This window comes from Oncorhynchus nerka, linkage group LG12 (assembly GCF_034236695.1).
Source record: "Oncorhynchus nerka isolate Pitt River linkage group LG12, Oner_Uvic_2.0, whole genome shotgun sequence".
In the NCBI taxonomy this organism is placed as follows: domain Eukaryota; kingdom Metazoa; phylum Chordata; class Actinopteri; order Salmoniformes; family Salmonidae; genus Oncorhynchus; species Oncorhynchus nerka.
Window position 1 is genome coordinate 90,653,140 of NC_088407.1, and position 16,724 is coordinate 90,669,863.

General features: G+C 48.1%; 1 protein-coding gene across 4 annotated transcripts in view; it reads right to left on the bottom strand.

Moving 5' to 3' along the window:
* Positions 1–16,724, bottom strand: part of loxl3b (lysyl oxidase-like 3b) — a 110,632-nt gene that overhangs the window by 7,755 nt on the left and 86,153 nt on the right. For 2 of the 4 annotated variants that reach the window (XM_065025967.1, XM_065025968.1), the window contains 4 exons: positions 16,326–16,496; positions 10,210–10,369; positions 8,123–8,366; positions 1,065–1,180 (listed from right to left, as the gene is read on the bottom strand). In XM_065025967.1, the coding sequence (XP_064882039.1) occupies positions 1,065–1,180; positions 8,123–8,366; positions 10,210–10,369; positions 16,326–16,496 (691 nt within the window). Of the gene's footprint in view, positions 1–1,064; positions 1,181–8,122; positions 8,367–10,209; positions 10,370–11,592; positions 11,749–16,325; positions 16,497–16,724 lie in introns of all 4 variants that reach the window. The other 2 variants (XM_065025970.1, XM_065025969.1) reach the window with 2 other exon arrangements.

A 16,724-nucleotide genomic window follows, 5' to 3' on the forward strand; every position in this document is an offset into this window, starting at 1 on the left:
ACTTAGAGATACCCGGAGAACACAGAACACTCCTACCACTTAGAGATACCTAGAGAAGACAGAACACTCCTACCACTTAGAGAACACAGATACACTCCTACCACTTAGAGATACCTGGAGAACACAGAACACTCCTACCACTTAGAGAACACAGAACACTCCTACCACTTAGAGATACCTGGAGAACACAGAACACTCCTACCACTTAGAGATACCTGGAGAACACAGAACACTCCTACCACTTAGAGATACCTAGAGAATATAGATACACTCCTACCACTTAGAGATACCTAGAGAACACAGAACACTCCTACCACTTAGAGATACCTAGAGAACACAGAACACTCATACCACTTAGAGATACCTGGAGAATATAGATACACTCCTACCACTTAGAGATACCCGGAGAACACATAACACTCCTACCACTTAGAGATACCTAGAGAACACAGAACACTCCTACCACTTAGAGAACACAGATACACTCCTACCACTTAGAGATACCTAGAGAACACAGAACACTCCTACCACTTAGAGAACACAGCACACTCCTACCACTTAGAGATACCTAGAGAACACAGAACACTCCTACCACTTAGAGAACACAGATACACTCCTACCACTTAGAGATACCTAGAGAACACAGAACACTCCTACCACTTAGAGAACACAGATACACTCCTACCACTTAGAGATACCTAGAGAACACAGAACACTCCTACCACTTAGAGAACACAGAACACTCCTACCACTTAGAGATACCTAGAGAACACATAACACTCCTACCACTTAGAGAACACAGTTTACAACTATTAGACTTTTAACCAAAAACACTATATCCTCCAAAACCAGATACAAAATGTTTCACTTGGATTTGGATAAGATATCCCTAATCTTAACACCCAAAAATAGGCCATATTTGATTGGCTGGCCATCTAGGGAAGTCTGATCTGATTGGATGGCACGCCAATAGAATCTGTTCTGATTGGGTGGACAGTAGTAGACTGTTCTGATTGAATAGACTTCCAGTAGACTGTTTTGATTGGTTTGCCTCCCAGACTCACCCTCATGACACGCGGTGTCCTCTAGACAGAAGGAAGCCTTGTGTCCCTCAGCCACCTTGGTCCCATTGGATGACAGCAGGTCGTAGTGGGTAAAGATGTCCATGCTGTGGTAGTGCCTGCATGGGGAGTGCAACAGTAGTGAAGAATTATTAAAAACTATTATACCAGTCATACAGTACCTGTCATACCTGTTATACCTGTCATATCTCTCATACCTGTCATGCCTGTTATACCTGTCATATCTCTCATACCTGTCATACCTGTCATACCTGTCATACCTGTCATATCTGTCATATCTGTAATACCTGTCATACCTGTCATACCTGTTATACCTGTCATATCTGTCATACCTGTCTTATCTGTCATACCTGTCATACCCGTCATACCTGTCATACCTGTTATACCTGTCATATCTGTCATACCTGTCTTATCTGTCATACCTGTCATACCCGTCATACCTGTTATACCTGTCATATCTGTCATATCTGTAATACCTGTCATACCTGTCATACCTGTCATACCCGTCATACCTGTCATATCTGTAATACCTGTCATACCTGTCATACCTGTCATACCTGTCATATCTGTCATACCTGTCTTATCTGTTATACCTGTCATACCTGTCATACCTATGCTTTTGGGAACTTGGACAGAAAAAGTTAACATCAATCCACTGAGGAAAAAAAAGACAATGTCCGAGTTTAATTCAATAAGAGAAAAGCTGCAAAAAAGGAGAGAACAGTAGCCGACTGTTGGTGAAGTGGTAAAAGAGGGTCGAAAAAGGAGAGAACAGTAGCCGACTGTTGGTGAAGTGGTGAAAGAGGACGAAAAAGGAGAGAACAGTAGCCGACTGTTGGTGAAGTGGTAAAAGAGGACGAAAAAGGAGAGAACAGTAGCCGACTGTTGGTGAAGTGGTGAAAGAGGACGAAAAAGGAGAGAACAGTAGCCGACTGTTGGTGAAGTGGTAAAAGAGGACGAAAAAGGAGAGAACAGTAGCCGACTGTTGGTGAAGTGGTAAAAGAGGGTCGAAAAAGGAGAGAACAGTAGCCGACTGTTGGTGAAGTGGTAAAAGAGGGTCGAAAAAGGAGAGAACAGTAGCCGACTGTTGGTGAAGTGGTAAAAGAGGGTCGAAAAAGGAGAGAACAGTAGCCGACTGTTGGTGAAGTGGTAAAAGAGGGTCGAAAAAGGAGAGAACAGTAGCCGACTGTTGGTGAAGTGGTAAAAGAGGACGAAAAAGGAGAGAACGGTAGCCGACTGTTGGTGAAGTGGTGAAAGAGGACGAAAAAGGAGAGAACAGTAGCCGACTGTTGGTGAAGTGGTGAAAGAGGACGAAAAAGGAGAGAACAGTAGCCGACTGTTGGTGAAGTGGTGAAAGAGGACGAAAAAGGAGAGAACAGTAGCCGACTGTTGGTGAAGTGGTAAAAGAGGGTCGAAAAAGGAGAGAACAGTAGCCGACTGTTGGTGAAGTGGTAAAAGAGGACGAAAAAGGAGAGAACAGTAGCCGACTGTTGGTGAAGTGGTGAAAGAGGACGAAAAAGGAGAGAACAGTAGCCGACTGTTGGTGAAGTGGTGAAAGAGGACGAAAAAGGAGAGAACAGTAGCCGACTGTTGGTGAAGTGGTGAAAGAGGACGAAAAAGGAGAGAACAGTAGCCGACTGTTGGTGAAGTGGTGAAAGAGGACGAAAAAGGAGAGAACAGTAGCCGACTGTTGGTGAAGTGGTGAAAGAGGACGAAAAAGGAGAGAACAGTAGCCGACTGTTGGTGAAGTGGTGAAAGAGGACGAAAAAGGAGAGAACAGTAGCCGACTGTTGGTGAAGTGGTGAAAGAGGACGAAAAAGGAGAGAACAGTAGCCGACTGTTGGTGAAGTGGTGAAAGAGGACGAAAAGGAGAGAACAGTAGCCGACTGTTGGTGAAGTGGTGAAAGAGGACGAAAAGGAGAGAACAGTAGCCGACTGTTGGTGAAGTGGTGAAAGAGGACGAAAAAGGAGAGAACAGTAGCCGACTGTTGGTGAAGTGGTGAAAGAGAACGAAAAAGGAGAGAACAGTAGCCGACTGTTGGTGAAGTGGTAAAAGAGGACGAAAAAGGAGAGAACAGTAGCCGACTGTTGGTGAAGTGGTAAAAGAGGACGAAAAAGGAGAGAACAGTAGCCGACTGTTGGTGAAGTGGTAAAAGAGGACGAAAAAGGAGAGAACAGTAGCCGACTGTTGGTGAAGTGGTAAAAGAGGACGAAAAAGGAGAGAACAGTAGCCGACTGTTGGTGAAGTGGTGAAAGAGGACGAAAAAGGAGAGAACAGTAGCCGACTGTTGGTGAAGTGGTGAAAGAGGACGATAGCAGCACCGGCGATGTTGTGATGCGATGTACAAATTCAACGAATCAAGGGAACTGTTCTGATTGGTTAAATGGAATAGTAGCCTAACTGAACACTGGACTGTAGGTCTGTAACCTCTCACATAGCCTCATGCACTGGTCCATCTCCAAAGGCACATTTGTAAAAAACAAAAAAACAATGATAAAACCTTGCGTTCCTATTTTGTTTTTCGTTCAGCACTGTTGGTGGTAGGTGCACCTGATTCATCAGCCATAGCGCCGGGAAGGCAAAGTGTTCCCATTTTGTTATTCAGCACTGTTGGTGGTAGGTGCACCTGATTCATCAGCCATAGCGCCTGGAAGGCAAAGTGTTCCCATTTTGTTATTCGGCACTGTCAACACTTTGTTCAACACTTTTATAAGTCATAAAAGGCATGTTCTCCCTACTTCCACTCACGCTACAACCAGCACTGCAGCTGTAATGAATGACTACAACCAGCACTGCAGTTGTAATGAATGACTACAACCAGCACTGCAGCTGTAATGAATGAGGACAACCAGCACTGCAGCTGTAATGAATGACTACAACCAGCACTGCAGCTGTAATGAATGAGGACAACCAGCACTGCAGCTGTAATGAATGACTACAACCAGCACTGCAGCTGTAATGAATGAGGACAACCAGCACTGCAGTTGTAATGAATGAGGACAACCAGCACTGCAGCTGTAATGAATGAGGACAACCAGCACTGCAGTTGTAATGAATGAGGACAACCAGCACTGCAGCTGTAATGAATGAGGACAACCAGCACTGCAGTTGTAATGAATGAGGACAACCAGCACTGCAGTTGTAATGAATGAGGACAACCAGCACTGCAGCTGTAATGAATGACTACAACCAGCACTGCAGCTGTAATGAATGACTACAACCAGCACTGCAGCTGTAATGAATGAGGACAACCAGCACTGCAGCTGTAATGAATGAGGACAACCAGCACTGCAGCTGTAATGAATGAGGACAACCAGCACTGCAGCTGTAATGAATGAGGACAACCAGCACTGCATCTGTAATGAATGAGGACAACCAGCACTGCAGTTGTAATGAATGAGGACAACCAGCACTGCAGCTGTAATGAATGACTACAACCAGCACTGCAGCTGTAATGAATGACTACAACCAGCACTGCAGTTGTAATGAATGACTACAACCAGCACTGCAGTTGTAATGAATGACTACAACCAGCACCGCAGTTGTAATGAATGAGGACAACCAGCACTGCAGCTGTAATGAATGAGGACAACCAGCACTGCAGTTGTAATGAATGAGGACAACCAGCACTGCAGCTGTAATGAATGACTACAACCAGCACTGCAGTTGTAATGAATGACTACAACCAGCACCGCAGTTGTAATGAATGAGGACAACCAGCACTGCAGCTGTAATGAATGACTACAACCAGCACCGCAGTTGTAATGAATGAGGACAACCAGCACTGCAGCTGTAATGAATGAGGACAACCAGCACTGCAGCTGTAATGAATGAGGACAACCAGCACTGCAGTTGTAATGAATGAGGACAACCAGCACTGCAGTTGTAATGAATGAGGACAACCAGCACTGCAGCTGTAATGAATGAGGACAACCAGCACTGCAGCTGTAATGAATGAGGACAACCAGCACTGCAGCTGTAATGAATGAGGACAACCAGAACTGCAGTTGTAATGAATAAGTATAACAAAGTTGTCACTCCCTGGCCATAGACAGGCTTTTTATTCTCTATTTTGGTTAGGCCAGGGTGTGACTAGGGTGGGCATTCTATGTCCTTTTTTCTATGTGTTGTATTTCTATGTCTTGGCCTGGTATGGTTCTCAATCAGGGACATCCGTCTATCGTTGTATCCGTTTGAGAACCATACTTAGGTGCCCTTTTTCCCCACCTGTTTTGTGGGAAGTTAACTTTGTCTTTGTTCAGGGCACATAGCCCAAAGTTTCACGGTTTGTCCTTGTTCAGGGCACATAGCCCAAAGCTTCATGGTTTGTCTTTGTTCAGGGCACATAGCCCAAAGTTTCACGGTTTGTCCTTGTTCAGGGCACATAGCCCAAAGCTTCACGGTTTGTCCTTGTTCAGGGCACATAGCCCAAAGTTTCACGGTTTGTCTTTGTTCAGGGCACATAGCCCAAAGTTTCATGGTTTGTCTTTGTTCAGGGCACATAGCCCAAAGTTTCACGGTTTGTCTTTGTTCAGGGCACATAGCCCAAAGCTTCACGGTTTGTCTTTGTTCAGGGCACATAGCCCAAAGTTTCACGGTTTGTCTTTGTTCAGGGCACATAGCCCAAAGCTTCACGGTTTGTCTTTGTTCAGGGCACATAGCCCAAAGCTTCACGGTTTGTCTTTGTTCAGGGCACATAGCCCAAAGCTTAAGGTTTGTCTTTGTTCAGGGCACATAGCTTCACGGTTTGTCTTTGTTCAGGGCACATAGCCCAAAGTTTCACGGTTTGTCTTTGTTCAGGGCACATAGCCCAAAGCTTCACGGTTTGTCTTTGTTCAGGGCACATAGCCCAAAGCTTCACGGTTTGTCTTTGTTCAGGGCACATAGCCCAAAACTTCACGGTTTGTCTTTGTTCAGGGCACATAGCCCAAAGCTTAAGGTTTGTCTTTGTTCAGGGCACATAGCTTCACGGTTTGTCTTTGTTCAGGGCACATAGCTTCACAGTTTGTCTTTGTTCAGGGCACATAGCCCAAAGCTTCACGGTTTGTCTTTGTTCAGGGCACATAGCCCAAAGCTTCACGGTTTGTCTTTGTTCAGGGCACATAGCCCAAAGCTTCACAGTTTGTCTTTGTTCAGGGCACATAGCCCAAGCTTCACGGTTCGTCTTTGTTCAGGGCACATAGCCCAAAGCTTCACGGTTTGGTTTATGTTCTTCATTTGTCGGCGTCATTTTGAATAAAGAATAAGCTTACCATGTTGCACCTTGGTCCAGTCCTTCAGCCAGCCGTGACAAAAGTGTTCCGATAAGCTTGTGTAGTTATTCTCAGTGGCTTGTGTCTCAGTAGGTTAATGTAGCATAAGCTTATGGTTTTTTAAGTAATGTTTAAAAAAAAAGAATCATCTGAGCGGTAGATCACGGCTTGCTTTTGGATTCAGAAAGTAATCTTGACTCATAAAGTTGGTGACCACTGGACTAATCTAATATTAACTAATCTAATCTAATCTAATATCTAATATTAACTAATCTAATCTAATATCTAATATTAACTAATCTAATCTAATATCTAATATTAACTAATCTAATCTAATATCTAATATTAACTAATCTAATCAAATATAATATCTAATATTAACTAATCTAATCTAATATCTAATATGAACTAATCTAATCTAATATCTAATATTAACTAATCTAATCTAATATCTAATATTAACTAATCTAATCTAATCGAATATCTAATATTAACTAATCTAATCTAATATGAACTAATCTAATCTAATATCTAATATTAACTAATCTAATCAAATCTAATATCTAATATTAAATAATCTAATCAAATATAATATCTAATATTAACTAATCTAATCTAATATCTAATATTAACGAATCTAATCTAATATCTAATATTAACTAATCTAATCTAATATCTAATATTAACTAATCTAATCTAATATCTAATATTATCTAATCTAATATCTAATATTAACTAATCTAATCGAATATCTAATATTAACTAATCTAATCTAATATCTAATATTAACTAATCTAATCTAATATCTAATATTATCTAATCTAATATCTAATATTAACTAATCTAATCAAATCTAATATCTAATATGAACTAATCTAATATATTAACTAATCTAATCTAATATCATATCTAATATAATCATTGAACTCAAGTTTCCGGACAATGTCAAATGGGATATAGCGAAGCCCCTGAGTGAGTTGGGTGGGCAATTACACAGGTACTTTCCCAAAATGGACGACACAAACAACTGGATTCATTATCCCTTTCATGCCCTGCCTCCAGTCCACTTACAGTTATCTGATCAAGAGAGCCTCATCGAAATTGCAACAAGCGGTTCTGTAAAAATCTAATTTAAATCAGAAGCCACTGTCAGATTTCTGGATAGGGCTGCGCTCAGAGTATCCTGCCTTGGCAAAAAAGACACTGATGCCCTTTGCAACCACGTACCTATGTGAGAGTGGATTCTCGGCCCTCACTAGCATGACACATAAATACAGGCACAGACTGTGTGTGGAAAGTGATTTAACACTGAGACTCTCTCCAATAGAACCCAACATTGCAGAGTTATATGCATCCTTTCAAGCACACCCTTCTCATTAACCTGTGGTGTGTTATTCACCATTTCCGATGAACAAATAAGGTTTTATATGTAAGATGGTTAAATAAAGAGCAAAATGATTATTATTATATTATTATTTGTGGCCTGGTCCTATGAGCTCTTTGTCACTTCCCACGAGTCGGGTTGTGACAAAAACTCATGTTTAATAATGTTGTTTAATAAATATATCGTATAGTGTGTGTGTGTGTGTGTGTGTGTGTGTGTGTGTGTGTGTGTGTGTGTGTGTGTGTGGCAGGTTTACAATGATGGCAAAAAAAAACATCATTTGAGAGTGCGCTGACCCCGGTTCTAGAGGGGGTACGCAGCTGGAGGTTGAATGTTTGAAGGGGTACAGGACTATTTAACGTTTGGGAACCACAAATCTAGATGATTAGGTGGCCATAGTTACCCGTGACAGGCGTGCCAGACCCAGGAGTGGCGTCCGGCCTTGGGCCTGAAGTCGGCCCGTCCGATGTTGTGGATCTGAGAGGAGAACCGTAGCAGGCGGCGGTGTCCGTAGGGCCAGTTAGCACTAGCAGCAGACTTAGACAGACAGTTCTCCTCTGCTGCACAGTACAACATGTGGAGCGGGCGGTCCTCAATGTACACGGACTGCTGGACCAGGGGAGCATTCAGGACCAGGTCAGACGCAGCTGGGAGGAGGAGAGGAGGAGAGGAGGAGGAGGGGAGGAGGAGGGGGAGGAGGAGGAGGAGGAGGAGGGAGGGGAGGAGGAGAGGGAGGAGGAGGAGGGGGAGGAGAGGAGGAGGAGGATGGGGAGGAGAGGAGGAGGAGGAGGAGGATGGGGAGGAGGGGGAGAGGGGGAGGAGAGGGGGAGGGAGGGAGGAGGAGGGGGAGGAGGAGGGGGAGGAGGGGGAGGAGAGGAGGAGGAGGAGGAGGAGGGGGAGGAGGAGGGGAGAGGAGGAGGGGGGGAGGGGGGGAGGGGAGGAGAGGAGGAGAGGAGGAGGGAGGAGGAGGAGGAGGAGAGGAGGAGGAGGAGAGGGGGAGGAGAGGAGGAGGATGGGAGATGAGGGAAGAGGAGAGGAGGAGGAGGGGAGGAGGAGAGGAGGGGAGGGGGAGGAGAGGTGGAGGAGAGGAGGAGAGAGGAGGAGGGAAGAGGAGAGGAGATGAGGGACGAGGAGAGGGGAGGAGAGGAGATGAGGGAAGAGGAGAGGGGGAGGAGAGGTGGAGGATGGGAGATGAGGGACGAGGAGAGGGGGGAGAGGAGGAGGATGGGAGACGAGGGAAGAGGAGAGGGGGAGGAGAGGAGGAGGATGGGAGACGAGGGAAGAGGAGATGAGGGAAGAGGAGAGGGGGAGGAGAGGAGAGGGGGAGGAGAGGAGATGAGGGAAGAGGAGAGGGGGTGGAGAGGAGGAGAGGAGATAGGAAGAGGAGAGGGGGAGGAGAGGAGATGAGGGAAGAGGAGAGGGGAGGAGAGGAGGAGAGGAGATAGGAAGAGGAGAGGGGGAGGAGAGGAGAGGAGGAGAGGAGATAGGAAGAGGAGAGGGGGAGGAGAGGTGGAGGATGGGAGATGAGGGACGAGGAGAGGGGGAGAGGAGGAGGATGGGAGACGAGGGGAAGAGGAGAGGGGGAGGAGAGGAGGAGGATGGGAGACGAGGAAGAGGAGAGGGGGAGGAGAGGAGGAGGATGGGAGACGAGGGAAGAGGAGATGAGGGAAGAGGAGAGGGGGAGGAGAGGAGAGGGGGAGGAGAGGAGATGAGGGAAGAGGAGAGGGGTGGAGAGGAGGAGAGGGAGATAGGAAGAGGAGAGGGGGAGGAGAGGAGATGAGGGAAGAGGAGAGGGGAGGAGAGGAGGAGAGGAGATAGGAAGAGGAGAGGGGGAGGAGAGGAGAGGAGGAGAGGAGATAGGAAGAGGAGAGGGGGAGGAGAGGAGGAAGAGGAGATGAGACGAGGGATGAAGAGGAGATGGGAGGGGGAGGAGACGAGGGATGAAGAGGAGGAGAAGAGAGAAGAAGAGGGTAATAACAGTCAAATCGTCAACATGTAGTTTCCAGCTCAATTTTAGTTCCTTCTATGTCAGGTGATTACATTGTATAATAACAAGCCAATACTATATCTGTATCAATGTATAATAACAAGCCAATACTATATCTGTATCAATGTATAATAACAAGCCAATACTACATCTGTATCAATGTATAATAAAAAGCCAATACTATATCTGTATCAATGTATAATAACAAGCCAATACTATATCTGTATCAATGTATAATAACAGACCAATACTATATCTGTATCAATGTATAATAACAGACCAATACTATATCTGTATCAATGTATAATAACAAGCCAATACTATATCTGTATCAATGTATAATAACAAGCCAATACTATATCTAGCTCATACTGGTTGAGCATTCTGGTCACCCACTCTAGAATCGTAGGGTTTATTCATGTTTATGATTCTGTTACTGTGTTACTAACGCTTACGATTGTGTCATAACACTGTTACGTCCATTTATAAACAGCGTAACTCACTCTCTGAGCAGATGACGCCGGCAGAGAACTTAGCAGCCGTCTTCTGACAGCTGACGGTTTTGTGATGCTGACAGTGGCTCAGAGACATCTCGCTCCCTGTACACTTCACTCCACTCATCACCATCTCTGTTACGTTACTGCTGTCCCAGTACCATGTTTCCTTAGAGATGGGGGGCAGGGGAGGGGGGGCAGGATAAACAAAACAAAAACACACAAACAGAGCACAGACATTAAGAGGTTCTGATTTATAAAGTGTATCTCAAAGTGCAATACACACATAGAAACAAATACATCCAAAAGGGTTCTTTAGGTGTCCCCACGGAAGAACCCTTTCCGAACCCGGTTTGACTTGAACGTAGAACCCTTCCTAATGACTGTTGTGGGTCCCAGTTAGAACCCGGTTTGACTTGAACGTAGAACCCTCCTAATGACTGTTGTGGGTCCCAGTTAGAACCCGGTTTGACTTGAACGTAGAACCCTCCTAATGACTGTTGTGGGTTCCAGTTAGAACCCAGTTTTGACTTGAACGTAGAACCCTCTGTGAAAAGGGTTCTATCTGCAACCGAAATGGATTCTTCAATGGGTTCAACCATGGCGACAGCCAAAGAACCCTTTTATGTTCTACATCAAGGATGGGCAACTTTCATCACCCCTTTTTCCCCCATCCCCCATCTAACACACCTGACTACAATGATCAACTAATTATGATCTTCAATTTAGAACGTGATTGGTTTAATCAGGGGTTGGGAAAAACTGTGACAACACTCTGGCCCCCTAAAGACTGGAGTTGCCCATCCCCGTTCTAGATAGACGTTTTTTTTGTTTTCTTGTGTACTGGGGAAACTCACCTCTTCCTCATCCAACTCATCCACCACCAATGTGTAGCACCCACCTGAGTGATGCAACTCATTCGTGCCAGAATGGTCACCACACATCAGCTAGCAAGTTGGAGAGGTGAGGAGTGATATACAGTATGTCAATTAGGTTAGCATTCATGCTAATTTATGGCAGATAAATGCATTTAAATGTGTGCACGATCAACAATTTATAAACAACTGATGAAATTGATTGCCCATCTTACAACTATGATAAGGCAGTACAGTAGAATACCTTAACTCAGAGAACTATTGACTTTCTTCTCTGTGCTTTAAAGAAAAGAGAAACCTGAACGCTGCTCTTGCTGGTAGCATAGCTTGATTAAAGAGCAGTGTGCCGGTTTCTTTTTTCTTGGACGTTATTACCTTCAACAAGATAACTCCGATGTGAGTCTCTGTCAGGTAAGACAACTACATATCCCTGTATGGTGATAAGGGAGTAGAATACCTTGGCTCGTAGGAATGAGCCGCGGTATTTACATTTCTTCTTCTCCCAGTGTTTACTCACAGTGATGGCATGCATGGAGTATCCCAGGCCTAGCTGTCTGCAGGCTACCATGGCCTCTTTAGTGGTCCAGCCTGCAGAGCACACTGTGCCCCACCGCGCCCCCACCTGAACCTCCACACGGCCCTCATAGTACGTCCTGCCTCCCACGATACGCACCTGCAGAAGGGCCCTAGGGGAAGTCAGTGATAGGCCACTTTCTGTGCATTTCGACTGGGGATTTACGTCTCAGACGTATCCATTAGGAGACGTCAATCAGATGTCCTGTCTGTGCTTCCTCTAATCCAGTGTTTCCCAACTCTGGTCCTCCAGTACCCCCAACACCCTGGTCCTCCAGTACCCCCAACACCCTGGTCCTCCAGTACCCCCAACACCCTGGTCCTCCAGTACCCCCAACACCCCTACACCCTGGTCCTCCAGTACCCCCAACACCCTGGTCCTCCAGTACCCCCAACACCCTGGTCCTCCAGTACCCCCAACACCCCTATACCCTGGTCCTCCAGTACCCCCAACACCCTGGTCCTCCAGTACCCCCAACACCCTGGTCCTCCAGTACCCCCAACACCCCTACACCCTGGTCCTCCAGTGCCCCCAACACCCTGGTCCTCCAGTACCCCCAACACCCCTACACCCGGGTCCTCCAGTACCCCCAACACCCTGGTCCTCCAGTACCCCCAATACCCTGGTCCTCCAGTACCCCCAACACCCCTACACCCTGGTCCTCCAGTACCCCACAACACCCTGGTCCTCCAGTACCCCCAACACACCTACACCCTGGTCCTCCAGTACCCCCAACACCCTGGTCCTCCAGTACCCCCAACACCCTGGTCCTCCAGTACCCCCAACACCCCTACACCCTGGTCCTCCAGTGCCCCCAACACCCTGGTCCTCCAGTACCCCACAACACCCTGGTCCTCCAGCACCCCCAACACCCCTACACCCTGGTCCTCCAGTGCCCCCAACACCCTGGTCCTCCAGTACCCCACAACACCCTGGTCCTCCAGTGCCCCCAACACCCTGGTCCTCCAGTACCCCCAACACCCTGGTCCTCCAGTACCCCCAACACCCCACAACACCCTGGTCCTCCAGTACCCCCAACACCCCTACACCCTGGTCCTCCAGTACCCCCAACACCCTGGTCCTCCAGTACCCCAACACCCCACAACACCCTGGTCCTCCAGTACCCCCAACACCCCTACACCCTGGTCCTCCAGTACCCACAACACCCCACAACACCCTGGTCCTCCAGTACCCCCAACACCCTGGTCCTCCAGTACCCCACAACACCCTGGTCCTCCAGTACCCCCAACACCCCACAACACCCCTACACCCCTGGTCCTCCAGTACTCCCAACACCCTACAACACCCTGGTCCTCCAGTACCCCCAACACCCCAACACCCTGGTCCTCCAGTACCCCACAACACCCTGGTCCTCCAGTGCCCCCAACACCCCTACACCCTGGTCCTCCAGTACCCCCAGCACCCTGGTCCTCCAGTGCCCCCAACACCCTGGTCCTCCAGTAGCCCCCAACACCCCAAGACCCTGGTCCTCCAGTGCCCCCAACACCCCAAGACCCTGGTCCTCCAGTGCCCCCAACACCCCTACACCCTGGTCCTCCAGTACCCCCAACACCCTGGTCCTCCAGTGCCCCCAACACCCTGGTCCTCCAGTAGCCCCCAACACCCCAAGACCCTTGTCCTCCAGTGCCCCCAACACCCTGGTCCTCCAGTACCCCAACACCCTGGTCCTCCAGTACCCCCAACACCCTGGTCCTCCAGTGCCCCCAACACCCTGGTCCTCCAGTAGCCCCCAACACCCTGGTCCTCCAGTACCCCCAACACCCTGGTCCTCCAGTACCCCCAACACCCTGGTCCTCCAGTACCCCCAACACCCTGGTCCTCCAGTACCCCCAACACCCTGGTCCTCCAGTAGCCCCCAACACCCTGGTCCTCCAGTAGCCCCCAACACCCCTACACCCTGGTCCTCCAGTAGCCCCCAACACCCCAACACCCTGGTCCTCCAGTACCCCCAACACCCTGGTCCTCCAGTAGCCCCAACACCCTGGTCCTCCAGTACCCCCAGCCCCCTGGTCTTCCAGTGCCCCCAACACCCTGGTCCTCCAGTACCCCCAGCCCCCTGGTCCTCCAGTGCCCCCAACACCCCTACACCCTGGTCCTCCAGTACCCCCAGCACCCTGGTCCTCCACTGCCCCCAACACCCTGGTCCTCCAGTAGCCCCCAACACCCCAAGACCCTGGTCCTCCAGTGCCCCCAACACCCCTACACCCTGGTCCTCCAGTAGCCCCAACACCCCAAGACCCTGGTCCTCCAGTGCCCCCAACACCCTGGTCCTCCAGTACCCCCAACATCCTGGTCCTCCAGTACCCCCAACACCCTGGTCCTCCAGTGCCCCAACACCCTGGTCCTCCAGTGCCCCCAACACCCTGGTCCTCCAGTAGCCCCCAACACCCTGGTCCTCCAGTACCCCCAACACCCTGGTCCTCCAGTACCCTCAACACCCTGGTCCTCCAGTACCCCCAACACCCTGGTCCTCCAGTAGCCCCCAACACCCCTACACCCTGGTCCTCCAGTAGCCCTCAACACCCCAACACCCTGGTCCTCCAGTACCCCCAACACCCTGGTCCTCCAGTAGCCCCAACACCCTGGTCCTCCAGTACCCCCCAACACCCTGGTCCTCCAGTACCCCCCAACACCCTGGTCCAGAGTTGGGAAACACTGCGCACGTGTCAAATGTCAGTTCTTGAGGGCCCAGTGTCTCATAGAATAACATGTCAGTCCTTGAGGGCCCAGTGTCTCATAGAATAACATGTCAGTCCTTGAGGGCCCAGTGTCTCATAGAATAACATGTCAGTCCTTGAGGGCCCAGTGTCTCATAGAATAACATGTCAGTCCTTGAGGGCCCAGTGTCTCATAGAATAACATGTCAGTCCTTGAGGGCCCAGTGTCTCATAGAATAACATGTCAGTCCTTGAGGGCCCAGTGTCTCATAGAATAACATGTCAGTCCTTGAGGGCCCAGTGTCTCATAGAATAACATGTCAGTCCTTGAGGGCCCAGTGTCTCATAGAATAACATGTCGGTCCTTGAGGGCCCAGTGTCTCATAGAATAACATGTCAGTCCTTGAGGGCCCAGTGTCTCATAGAATAACATGTCGGTCCTTGAGGGCCCAGTGTCTCATAGAATAACATGTCGGTCCTTGAGGGCCCAGTGTCTCATAGAATAACATGTCGGTCCTTGAGGGCCCAGTGTCTCATAGAATAACATGTCAGTCCTTGAGGGTCCAGTGTCTCATAGAATAACATGTCGGTCCTTGAGGGCCCAGTGTCTCATAGAATAACATGTCAGTCCTTGAGGGCCCAGTGTCTCATAGAATAACATGTCGGTCCTTGAGGGCCCAGTGTCTCATAGAATAACATGTCGGTCCTTGAGGGCCCAGTGTCTCATAGAATAACATGTCGGTCCTTGAGGGCCCAGTGTCTCATAGAATAACATGTCAGTCCTTGAGGGCCCAGTGTCTCATAGAATAACATGTCAGTCCTTGAGGGCCCAGTGTCTCATAGAATAACATGTCGGTCCTTGAGGGCCCAGTGTCTCATAGAATAACATGTCGGTCCTTGAGGGCCCAGTGTCTCATAGAATAACATGTCGGTCCTTGAGGGCCCAGTGTCTCATAGAATAACATGTCGGTCCTTGAGGGTCCCAGTGTCTCATATAGAATAACATGTCGGTCCTTGAGGGCCCAGTGTCTCATAGAATAACATGTCGGTCCTTGAGGGCCCAGTGTCTCATAGAATAACATGTCGGTCCTTGAGGGCCCAGTGTCTCATAGAATAACATGTCGGTCCTTGAGGGCCCAGTGTCTCATAGAATAACATGTCAGAATGTTCATGTCAGGGTGAGTCATGGAGCGAGGGAGCCACATTGGTTCCTTCCTGGTGGGTAGGGAGAACCAATGAGGTGTCGCCACCTGGTATGTTATGGTTGGCTGTTGGCTCATCACCCGCAGCAATGGGGTGGGGTTGGGGGATTTAGTATAAACCAATGGTATTCAAACTTATCAAGTGAGGACCTCATTTTTTACCCGAGAATTTCTGGGGACCCAATTTTTTTCTTATCTCCTATCAAAATTGAGTTAACAAATACATACATTTACTCAATAAAATGTTATTTTCAAATTATCTTTCTCAATATGGAATGGAGTTTGCCATATTGTCCCATAAAAGGATCTGTACTCTGCATTTTTGGTTTTAAAATTTGGCGACCGCACTGCAAATGACCCAGCGTGACCCCAACTCTGAATACCACTGGTCTATTGGTTAAGACAGTGAGAGGTCCGTGGACCATGTCTGATTCGTTACATTATCATGACGGGATTCATGCATTATCATGATTGGTTGAGGGGATTCATGTATTATCATGATTGGTTGAGGGGATTCATGTAATATCATGATTGGTTGAGGGGATTCATGTCATATCATGATTGGTTGAGGGGATTCATGTATTATTATGATTGGTTGAGGGGATTCATGTCATATCATGATTGGTTGAGGGGATTCATGTAATATCATGATTGGTTGAGGGGATGTACGTGTGTTCCATAGTTGCCATGGTAAGTGAGGTTGGAGATTCATGGTAATTGTAGTCCACGGTTATAACCTGGTTTGAGCATATTATATTAGCAGTGGAAAAGCAGTTAGCTTGGCTAATAGACCTACTTGCAGGCCGTTGTTAGCGTAGCCTAGCCCCAGCTGTCTGCAGGCCACCATGGCCTCCTTGGTGCCCCAGGCCCCTCCACATATCAGGCCCCAGCTCCTGGTCCCGTTAGCCTCTGTGCTCAGCACCTCCACCCGCCCCTCATACCGTGTACGGCCCCCTGTCAGGCGGATCTGTGGGGGGCAGATGGGTTAGGAAGCAGAGGGCGGGTGTGTACGAGTAGGAGTGCGAAGATGGGGGAAGTAAGGTCCGGCTGAATACAGGACATTTAGCCACACTCTTCGAAAAAAAGGTTCCAAAAGGGTTCTTCGTCTGTCCCCATAGGATAACCTTTTTGGTTCCAGGTAGAACCATTTTTTGGTTCTAGGTAGAACCCTTTTGGGTTCCGTGTAGAACCCTCT